The sequence below is a fragment of the Haematobia irritans genome, chromosome 1, assembly GCF_050003625.1.
Source record: "Haematobia irritans isolate KBUSLIRL chromosome 1, ASM5000362v1, whole genome shotgun sequence".
NCBI lineage: Eukaryota > Metazoa > Arthropoda > Insecta > Diptera > Muscidae > Haematobia > Haematobia irritans.
The window spans coordinates 65,908,410-65,920,494 of NC_134397.1; the positions used below are offsets into that span (position 1 = coordinate 65,908,410).

General features: G+C 34.0%; 1 protein-coding gene across 1 annotated transcript; it reads left to right on the forward strand.

The window, feature by feature from the left end:
* The first annotated feature begins 7,136 nt into the window (after positions 1 to 7,136).
* beag (IC cytokine homolog beag) lies at positions 7,137 to 9,022 on the forward strand. The gene is made up of 2 exons (XM_075290631.1): positions 7,137 to 8,788; positions 8,854 to 9,022. Exons 1-2 carry the CDS (start codon positions 7,226 to 7,228, stop codon positions 8,920 to 8,922), a joined length of 1,632 nt encoding a protein of 543 aa, XP_075146746.1. The 5' UTR covers positions 7,137 to 7,225; the 3' UTR covers positions 8,923 to 9,022.
* The last annotated feature ends 3,063 nt before the right edge of the window (positions 9,023 to 12,085 follow it).

Sequence of the window (12,085 nt, forward strand, 5' to 3'; positions counted from 1 at the left end):
GTCGCAGTTTTAGTCCAATCGACTTCAAATTTGGCACAAGTATGTGTTTTGGCTCAGAATAGAACCCTATTGATTTTGGAAGAAATCGGTTTAGATTTAGATATAGTTCCCATATATATTTCGCCCGATATGGACTTATATGGGCCCAGAAGCCAGAGTTTTATCCTAATTTGCTTAAAATTTTGCACAAGAATAACAATTAGTACTATAGTCAAGTGTGCCAAATTTTATTGAAATCGGTTCAGATTTAGATATAGCTCCAATATATAGCTTTCGCCCGATTTACACTTATATGACCATAGTGGCCAATTTTTAACTCCGATTTAGTTGACATTTTGCACAGGGAGTAGAATTAGCATTGTAGCTTTGCGTGCCAAATTTGGTTGAAATCGGTTCAGATTTAGATATAGTCCCCATATATATGTTTTTCTGATTTCGACAAAAATGGTCAAAATACCAAAATTTTCCTTGTAAAATCGCCACTGCTTAGTCGAAAAGTTTTAAAAATGACTCTAATTTTCCTAAATTTCTAATGCATATATATCGAGCGACAAATCATAAATAAACTTTTCTTAAAATTGCTTCAGATTTAAATGTTTCCCATATTTTTTTTACTAACATTGTGTTCCACCCTAAAGGGTGATACGGTCAAAATTTGGTCAATATAAACTTGACGTATTTCTTTCAATTTTGCATTTAAAAAACCTGAACACCCCTCATTTTGAAGGTGTGTGTGTGTAGAATGTTGCTCCTATTTTGATTTTGGAATTCACTCTTCAGTTGTCAAAATGCCGTCCAAGCAAGAAGAGCAGCGTATCAAAATTTTGCTCGCGCATCGCGAAAATCCGAGCTACTCGCACGAAAAGCTGGCAAAATCGCTAAAAGTTGCCAAATCAACCGTTACAAATGTAATTAAAGTGTTTGGGGAACGTTTGTCGACAGCCAGGAAGTCTGGATCGGGGGGAAATCGAAAACCGGAAGCCGCTGAGACGACAAAGAGAGTTGCCGGTAGTTTCAAGCGAAACCCTTACCTCTCTCTCCGAGATGCCGCAAATAAGCTGGGTGTATCGTCTACAACCGTGCATCGAGCCACAAAACGAGCCGGACTATCGACTTACAAGAAGGTAGTGACTCCAAATCGCGATGATAAACAAAATACGACGGCCAAAGCGCGATCCCGGAGGCTGTACGCGGCGATGCTGACGAAGTTTGACTGCGTGGTAATGGACGACGAAACCTACGTCAAAGCCGTCTAGCTTCCGGGACAGGAGTTTTATACGGCAAGAGGAAGGCGAAAGGTAGCAGATATTTTCAAGCACATAAAACTGTCAAAGTTCGCAAAGAAATATCTGGTTTGGCAAGCCATCTGTACCTGTGGCTTGAAAAGCAGCATTTTCATAGCTTCCGGAACTGTCAACCAAGAAATTTACGTGAAAGAGTGTTTGAATAAACGACTGCTGCCTTTCCTGAAGAGACACGGTTGTTCCGTACTGTTTTGGCCGGATTTGCCATCTTGCCATTACGGTAAAAAGGCCATGGAGTGGTACGCCGCCAACAACGTGCAGGTGGTTCCCAAGGACAAGACCCCTCCCAACACGCCAGAGCTCCGCCCAATTGAGAAATACTGGGCTATTGTCAAGCGGAACCTAAAGAAGACCAAAAAAACTGCTAAGGACGAGCAGCAGTTCAAGGCAAACTTTCTGCGGCGAAGAAGGTGGACAAGGTGGCTGTACAAAATCTGATGGCAGGTGTCAAGCATGAGGCCCGGCAATTCGGATTTGCAAAAGCGAAAGCCTAACTGAATATTTTTTCTTGAATTTTATACTAATTGGACTTGAAAAAGAAATTTAATTTGATTTTTTAAATAAACGATTTCACCGATTTACACGCGTTTTCCCTTGACCAAATTTTGACCGTATCACCCTTTAGTGCATTAGCCGACTTAAATTTTGAGTCTATAGATTTTGTAGAAGTCTATCAAATTCTGTCCAGATCGAGTGATATTTAAATGTATGTATTTGGAACAAACCTTTATATATAGCCCCTAACACATTTGACGGATGTGATATGGTATCGAAAATTTAGATCTACAAAGTGGTGCAGGGTATAATATAGTCGGCCCCGCCCGACTTTAGACTTTCCTTACTTGTTTTAATTAAACAAGTGAGTAAAGTAGAAAGTCGGGCGAGACCGACTATATCATACCCTAAACCACCCCTACTGAATTTGTAAACATTGTTTGTGGGGTATCAATGGTATAGGTTTGGGAGATAAACCGCATTTCCATTTTTAAGAACTTTGAGGGGTACATGGTTACCGGAGTTTTATCGCAATCTGAACAGAAATGTCTGATATTATGAGCTATAGTTGATTTTGCACTTAAGGAGTTTGTATGCCACTAATATTGATTCCATTGTTAAACAAGTAAGTAAAGTAGAAAGTCGGGTGGGGCCGACTATATAATATCCTAAACCACCCCAACTGAATTAGTAAACATAAGCATTTGTGGGGTAACATTGGTATAGGTTTGAGCAGGGCTGTGAAGCCGGAGTCGGAGTCTTGGAGTCGGAGTCTGAAGATTTTGCTGGAGTCGGAGCCCGGAGTCGTATAAATTTTGCTCGACTCCGACGAAACCAAATTTTAAAAACACTTCATATGTTTGTAACTAAAGAAATATTTCGAAAAATTAGATTCGATTTGGATTTTTAAACGAAAAACGAAGTACTGGATTTCAGGCCATTCGAAGTGTATTTATATAGGTGAAATTTATAGGTGACTTGAAACTTGGCACAAGTAGTTGTTATTGATGTAGGTCGGATGGTATTGCAAATGGGCCATATCGGTCCACTTTTACGTATAGCCCCCATATAAACGGACCCCAAAATTTGGCTTGCGAGTCCTCTAAGAGAAGCAAATTTCATCCGATCCGGCTGAAATTTGGTACATGGTGTTAGTATATGGTCTCTAACAACCATGCAAAAATTGGTCCACATCGGTCCATAATTATATATAGCCCCCATATAAACCGATCCCCCGATTTGGCTTGCGAGGCCCCTAAGATAAGCAAATTTCATCCGATCCGGCTGAAATTTGGTACATGGTGTTAGTATATGGTCTCTAACAACCATGCAAAAATTGGTCCACATCGGTCCATAATTATATATAGCCCCCATATAAACCGATCCCCCGATTTAGCTTGCGAGGCCCCTAAGAGAAGCAAATTTCATCCAATCCGGCTGAAATTTGGTACATGGTGTCAGTATATGGTCTCTAACAACCATGCAAAAATTGGTCCACATCGGTCCATAATTATATATAGCCCCCATATAAACCGATCCCCCGATTTGGCTTGCGAGGCCTCTAAGAGAAGCAAATTTCATCCCATATGGCTGAAATTTGGTACGTGATGTTAGTATATGGTCTCTAACAACCATGCAAAAATTGGTCCACATCGGCTCATAATTATATATAGCCCCCATATAAACCGATCACCAGATTTGACCTCCGGAACCTCTTGGAAGACCAAAATTCATCTGATTCAGTTGAAATTTGGTACGTGGTTTTAATATATGGCATCAAACTGCCATGCAAAAATTGGTCGATATCGGTCCATAATTATATATAGGCCCCATATAAACCGATCCCCAGATTTGACCTCCAGAGCCCCTTGGAAGAGCAAAATACTTCCCATTCGGTTGAAATTTGGTACGTGATGTTAGTATATGGTATCCAACAACCATGCAGGAATAAGAAGTTTTAAGATACCACAACCCAAGTAATTCGATTGTGGATGACAGTCTTTCGTAGAAGTTTCTACGCAATCCATGGTGGTGGGTACATAAGATTCGGCCTGGCCGAACTTGCGGCCGTATATACTTGTTAACATATTAGACTATCGTTTTTTAAACCATATATATACTCTTTATAATGGTACAATTTTAAAACAATATAGCAGTAGAACCTAACTTTCTGAATTTTTGGCAGCCATGTCGAGTTCGAAGATGGGTCATACCGGACAATTATGTGATATAGCACCTACATAAAAACCCATCTCCGATTTGTTTTAAGAAAATTTTCCCAGTCTAAAATTTTCATAAGATTTGTCAAAAATTTTGAGTTATTTGAGATCCATAAATAAATGCGGAAATTTCCCATCGGCCCAGATTTTGTTGTACCAGTTTTGGTATTGATTCCGAGCAAAAGAAGCGGAGAGTACAAGTAAGGATACTTTTAAGACACAATTCTCTTTTAAATGTGGGTTTTGTGTACTTGCTTGCAGGAAGCAAATTTTGATTTTTCGATTTTTCAGATTTTTTTCTTCATATGCTATCAACCTTTAAAAACGAGTTAACGACAACTTTATTTTCCAAATTCAGGCTCGACTTCCAGTAGAAATTATGCTATATTTCAAATAAAAAACATCTTTAAAAGTGTTGAAAAACATGACCTATTTTTTAACGATTTTTTGCTTTGTAGTCAAGTTGCAAAAAGACAACAAATTTAAAGACAATTTCATTAATTTTAAAGAATTTTTCTGAATTATTAAAGTCAAGTTGACCTTACACTAAAAATTTGTCTTTCATGTTATGATACCCATTTTTAAGTAAACTCACTTAATTATAAGGACAATACGATTTCATTGAAAAGGCTTTGGACAGGGGAAAATTTTTATATTAGAGAAATGCGTCTTCTATGCTAAGCAAAATTTGCATTCGTATTTTAAGGACATGAAATCTTTGGCCTCACGACAATATTTTTTTTCAGTGTATGGAGATAATTACTTGAGAAATCTCTATATACACCCGATGTCCTTGGAAGTTGTAATTTTAAATTAAATCTCTGCCAATGTGCCATCTGAGGCGGTCTTTTGGGAGAAAGTTTGTTTCATCAAAGCCACTTGAAATTCTTTACATTAAATTAATGGCCTCTAATGTCCATAACTGATAGACCATTTATAAATCGATTTTTTACTTCTATAGAAACAATATTCGTAACTGTCCAGCTATTCCTGTGATCTGTTCTATAGTAGTGGTTATTAAAAATTCCGCCCGTCCTAATTTATGACAGTTTATGTTTGTTTTATATATCTGACACATTACATTTTTAACATCTAAACTTTCTATCCGATTAGCCCGAAATAAATCCAAAATTTGTGAAAATTGGGCAATTATATTATGTAAGAGTTACATGTAAATCTAAATACGATGGGATAATACATAAAAATTTGAAACTTGAATAGCATTGGTTAATAAATAAGAGTATTATGGCCAAATTTGGGGAAATCGAGCGATATATATATATATATATATATATATATATATATATATATATATATATATATATATATATATATATATATATATATATATATATATATATATATATATATATATATATATATATATATATATATATATATATATATATATATATATATATATATATATATATATATATATATCCTGCATTACTGGAGGACCTAGAAAACGTTAACTGTAGCAGTCTGCTAATGTTTTTGGAACAATCTGGTTGGTTCAACTGTAGAAAATAATCGAGAAGTTTCAACGGTTAAAGCTAGAAGTGCCCATATGTAATAGGTACTTTTAGTTAATGTGGTATCACAATGGACTGAATAGTCTAACTGAGCCTGAATCTTAATCGGGCTGCCACTTTAACCTAACCTAACCTAACCTAAGATCGGTTAATAAATAAGGCCACTATGGTCAAAAATAACGTTATTACGGAAACATTTTTGAAAATCGGGCGCAACATATTTGTGGGAGCTATATCTACTATGATATTTTGCAGGTTTGGTTAATACCGCAGAAGATTACTGTGTGCTAAATTTGAGTAAGATCGGTTAATAAATTAGAGTATTATGGCCAAAATTAGGAAAATCGATCGATGGATATATATGGGAGCTATATCTAAATCTCAACCGATTTCGATGAAATTTGGCACACTTAAAGGGTTGTCAATTGGATTACTTTGTGACAAATTTGACGCCGATCGGTTTATAAATGAACGCAATCTGACCCCATTATCAAAATCGGGCGATATATATATATATATATGGGAGCTATATCTAAATCTACACGTAGATGTAAGTCTAAATACGATCGGCTAATACATGTTAATTTGAAATTTGAGCAACATTGGTTAATAAATAAGAGTATTATGGCCAAATTTGGGAAAATCGAGCTATGCATATATATGGGAGCCATATCTAAATCTGAACCGATTTGGATTATATTTTGCAGGTTTCGTTGATATTACAGGAGGTTACCTTGTGCTAAAATTGAGTAAGATCGTTTAATAAATGAGGCCACTATGGTCAAAAATAAGGTTATAAGAGCAAATTTTTGAAAATCGGGAGCTACATATATATTGGAGCTATATCTAAATCTGAACCGATTTGGATGCACATATACTCAGTACTATAGAAGATTAGAGTAAGCCAAATTTGAGTAAGATCGGTTGATAAATAAGGGTTTTATGGCCAAGTTTGTGACCCCATATTTCACTTCTGGTTCTTTACTTAAGGTGAGTATTAAGTTCGAGTGTAGCCGCTAAAATCGTCATTTTTTCACGATTGCTTTTCTTTAATAATCCGTTTTAATAAATACAAACTTTGTGAAAATTTGCTTTGGGGTTATTCCCCATCAAGTTATAATGAAACCTGCAACAAATATGTATAATTTTATGACTTTTTTTACTGATTTACTTTTTACTTTAGTGAAAATTAGCGGCTAAACTCGAACTTAATACTCACCCTTAAGGTGAGTTTAAGTTCGAGTTCAGCCGCTAAAATCACCAAGATTACTTTTCTCGAATAATCTACTAAAAAGAATATAAACATCGTGAAAAGTTGCTTCGGGATATTCCCTATCAATTTTTAAAACAATTTGTATCAAAGTGGTACAATTTTATACTGTTTTTACTAATTTAATTTCGGTTTTAGCGGCTAAACTCAAACTTAGTACCCACCTTAAAACATTGTATGTATTTAGGTCTTGCTTTCAAATCAAATTTGCTTTGCCTACGGTACGGATGGTGCAGTGATGCCACCTTGTTACTAATGAATTTATTTTTAAAAGAAATATGGTATGATTGATGATAGATATTTTTGTGTTTTTTTGTACCAGCTGTTCGCTTTTCAGAATTTACACATCCTACAGAAAGTAAAGTGGATCTGTAACCAAATTCTCATAACTTCTTTCTCATTATGTCGGAATCTGTCCATGGAGAAGCGCCTCCTTCAGTGCGTTTAACCAACGATGATTTTCGTAAGCTTTTGGCCACTCCAAGAGCTCCACCCGGAGGTACAAGTACCAATCTTGCCACCGCTACTTTTGCGACACCAGGAGCTCCAGCATCATCAGAGAAAAAGAAAACACACACGAGCAGCAGCAGCGAAAGAGGAGATTTACGACGTAAAAAGAAAAATTTTTATGCAGCCTTAAAAAAACAGGAAGATAATAAATTACAGGAATTGTCGGAGAAATACCGAGATCGTGCTCGGGAGAGAAGAGATGGTGCCAATCCAGATTACCAAAATGTTGGAACTCCTGGTCATAGTAGTACTACTAATGCTTACAGAGCAGTGGCTCCTGATATGAAATCGGGAATAGATGCAGCAGAAAGAAGGAGACGAATCATTCAAGAATCCAAATTTTTGGGTGGTGACATGGAACATACTCATTTGGTGAAAGGTTTGGATTACGCTTTGCTTCAAAAGGTTAGATCTGAACTACATGTCAAGGAACAAGAAGAAAGAGAGATGGCAGCAGCCGCTGCTGCTTCGGAAAAAATGAAGATGGCAGAAGCAGCAGCCGCAGCAGAACGTTTGGAAGCGGAGCGTAGAGAGGCTGAAGACAATAATATGAACATAAAAGGTCCTATGGCTCGCAACATATTCAACTTAATTCAAGCTAGAAGATCCAAAGAGGTACAGCGCTGCGAACTTTTTGCTCCGGGGCGAATGGCTTATGTCATCCATTTGGAGGAAGACGATACCGGAGAAACGGATATACCTACTACGTTAATTCGTTCGAAGTATGAAGTACCTCTAAATCGGGAGGATGCGGCAACATTGACCACTAATGATATTGTGATCAATAAACTTTCTCAAATTCTATCGTACCTACGAGCTGGGGGTCGTAATAAGAAAAATAAGAAACGTGACAAAGACAAACCTTTATTCCAAGAAAGAGATATACACGAACTAAATTCCTCCTCGAAGGCCTTACACAATAAAGCCGCTCCTGTTGGTGATTCCATATATGATGATATTGGAGATTACCAGCCAACTCTGAAACCTGATAAATCGAAAACTGATAAATATTTGCAGACATCGTCTGCTGGAATACCAGCAAAACCCGCAACCTATTTCAATGAAGGTAATAAGCCTGTGGAGGAAGCAGAACCAATTATTACTACTATACCTCCACCACCTAAAATAAATAAGTCAATAGTGTCACGATTTGCAAATGAACCTGAAGGATACGCTGAATGTTATCCTGGTTTGGAGGAGATGAACGATGCCATCGACGATTCGGATGACGAAGTAGACTACACTAAAATGGACTTGGGTAATAAGAAGGGACCAATAGGACGATGGGATTTTGATACGCAAGAAGAATACTCGGATTATATGAGTACAAAGGAAGCATTGCCAAAAGCAGCATTTCAATATGGTGTTAAAATGCAGGATGGCCGTAAGACCCGCAAAAATAAAACCGAAAAAAGTGAAAAAGCCGAGTTGGACAGGGAATGGCAAAAAATTCAGGTAATGAAACAAATATTCCAATTTTTATTTTTAGACAATTGCTATCTTTTCTATTCCCAATCTAGGGTATTATACAAAAACGTAAAACTAAGCCATCCGGAGATGAACCTGACTACAAACAAGGAAAATACTAATCAAATATATATGGATTGTATTCTAATGGATATTTCAGACATGCTGTATTTTCTCATTACAACTGCTGTTAATAAATAAAGAGTACAATCAATTACAATATTACACTAGGAATTGGGAAATTTGCAGGAAATTTTACAAGTTTATAAAACATGGCCTTCATTTGAATTAACTTCCAAAGTTGAAGACAATCTTGAGAAGTTTTAAGATATTTTAGCCTCCGTAACTATCACCACAGTAATTCGATTGCGCATTACTAACAGTCAACTAACTGCCTTTATTTGAATTAAGTAAGAAATCCGTGGCGTGATGGAGGCCATACAATTCTAGTCCGGCCCAAATTTCGGGCATACTTACTTGTTCATCACTGTTCATGTTATCCGGATCATAAATTTTAAATTATACATAGATGATGCATCTGTGTCAAGCGCTGTTTGACAGATCCGAAGATTAAGGAACCAACGAAGAATTAAGAGCAAGTTTTCGTTCTCTTTCGTTTTCTCAAATTGGGCATTACACCAGACGGATTTATAAACAAATTTGAAACTTAGAAGTTCATATTTTCCCAAATTTTCCGTGAAAACACGAAATTTTATTTTAAACTTGATTTTCTCTTTTTACTTCGACATTTCCAAAATTTCGATAAATCTACTTTTCTAAAAATTTTGAGTTGCAGTTAGAGCGTATAATTTTGTGCATTCTCAGAGTTACTATAGATGTATTGGTCGAATTTGAAGATTACAATCAGCCGACTTCGACCTTTTTGGAAATAAAAAAAGTTGATTGTCGACTTTCGTATCCCCAGGGGTGGGAGCCGAAGACATTGTCGGAATTCACTAATATTCTCTTGGTTCACAAAAATTCTCTTAACACAAGCAATAAATATCTTAGATCACTCACGAATGTGCCATGACTCATGGGATCACGGTTGTCATTCGTGCCAAAAATAATCTTCCAAAAATTAGAGAAGTTTTTTATCAACGTTTTCGGTTCGGGGAGCCACCGTGGTGCAATGGTTAGCATGCCCGCCTTGCATACACAAGGTCGTGGGTTCGATTCCTGCTTCGACCGAACACCAAAAAGTTTTTCAGCGGTGGATTAATGCTGGTGACATTTCTGAGCGTTTCAAAGCATCTCTAAGTGGTTTCACTGCAATGTGGAACGCCGTTCGGACTCGGCTATAAAAAGGAGGTCCCTTGTCATTGAGCTTAACATGGAATCGGGCAGCACTCTGTGATAAGAGAGAAGTTCACCAATGTGGTATCACAATGGACTGAATAGTCTAAGTGAGCCTGATACATCGGGCTGCCACCTAACCTAACCTAACGTTTTCGGTTATTAATAAAAAATGGTTTTGTTTCTTATTTTATTTTAGAAGTTTATTTCAGTATTTCAAACATTATATATTATGATCTCTCCTATTAGCAACAATGTTTTGGGTGTATAAATATCCCTTGAATTGTAAATGTGTCGAATTTTAACGATTTAGCTTGCACAAGCAAGGGAAAATTACTAATTCGTTAAAAAGGGATAACTTACTCACAATGGACTTTGAGGGTATGACTCAACATGAAATTTAAAAATTTTAATGATATTGAATTTATTTTCAAAATTTTATTTCTATAAAAAATTTTGTCAAAAAAAAAAAACAACAAAATTTTCTATAGAAATAAAATATTGACAAAATTTTCTATAAAAATAAAATGTTGACAAAATTTTCTATAGAAATAAAATATTTTTCTATAGAAATAAAATTTTGACAAAATTTTCTAAGAAAAAAAATTTTGACAAAAATTTTCTATAGAAATAAAATTTTGACAAAATTTTCTATAGAAATAAAATTTTCCATTCTTTTTGTTAACCAAACCAACAGAGGAAAAGAATGTTTGTCAGATTTATTTGGGCAAAGCCCTATAGACTCTTTTCCTCTGTTGGTTAAGCTACACTTGAAGTTTAGTCAATGTATGGTTTTAAGCTGCAATAAAAAACAACAACAAAGAAATACAATTTTGACAAAATTTTCTATAGAAATAAAATTTTGACAAAATTTTCTGTAGAAATAAAATTTTGACAAAATTTTCTATAGAAATAAAATTTTGACAAAATTTTCTGTAGAAATAAAGTTTTGATAAAATTTTCTATAGAAATAAAGTTTTGACAAAATTTTCTATAGAAATAAAATTTTGACAAAATTTTCTATAGAAATAAAATTTTGACAAAATTTTCTATGGAAATAAAATTTTGACAAAATTTTCTATAGAAATAAAATTTTGACAAAATTTTCTATAGAAATAAAATTTTGACAAAATTTTCTATAGAAATAAAATTTTGACAAAATTTTCTATAGAAATAAAATTTTGACAAAATTTTCTATAGAAATAAAATTTTGACAAAATTTTTTATAGAAATAAAATTTTGACATTTTGTATAGAAATAAAATTTTGACAAAATTTTCTATAGAAATAAAATGTTGACAAAATTTTCTATGGAAATAACATTTTGACAAAATTTTCTATAGAAATATAACTTTGACAAAATTTTCTATAGAAATAAAATGTTGACAAATTTTCTATAGAAATATAAAAAAAAATTTCTATAGAAATAAAATTTTGACAAAATTTTCTATAGAAATAAAATAAAAATTTTGACAAAATTTTCTATAGAAATAAAATTTTGACAAAATTTCCTATAGAAATAAAATTTTGACAAAATTTTCTATAGAAATACAAATTTGACGAAGTTTTCTATAGAAATAAAATTTTGACAAAATTTTCTATAGAAATAACATTTTCACAAAATTTTCTATAGAAATAAAATTTTGACAAAATTTTCTATAGAAATAAAATTTTGACAAAATTTTCTATAGAAATAAAATTTTGACAAAATTTTCTATAGAAATAAAATTTTGACAAAATTTTCTATAGAAATAAAATTTTGACAAAATTTTCTATAGAAATAAAATTTTGACAAAATTTTCTATAGAAATAAAATTTTGACAAAATTTTCTATAGAAATAAAATTTTGACAAAATTTTCTATAGAAATAAAATTTTGACAAAATTTTCTATAGAAATAAAATTTTGACAAAATTTTCTATAGAAATAAAATTTTGACAAAATTTTCTATAGAAATAAAATTTTGACAAAATTTTCTATAGAAATAAAAT

Excerpts from the sequence above, each read along its gene's own strand:
- beag (XM_075290631.1), top strand. The coding sequence starts at position 7,226 with ATGTCGGAATCTGTCCATGGAGAAGCGCCTCCTTCAGTGCGTTTAACC. Across the intron at positions 8,789-8,853 it reads GGGAATGGCAAAAAATTCAG|GGTATTATACAAAAACGTAA; the intron begins GTAATGAAACAA and ends TTCCCAATCTAG.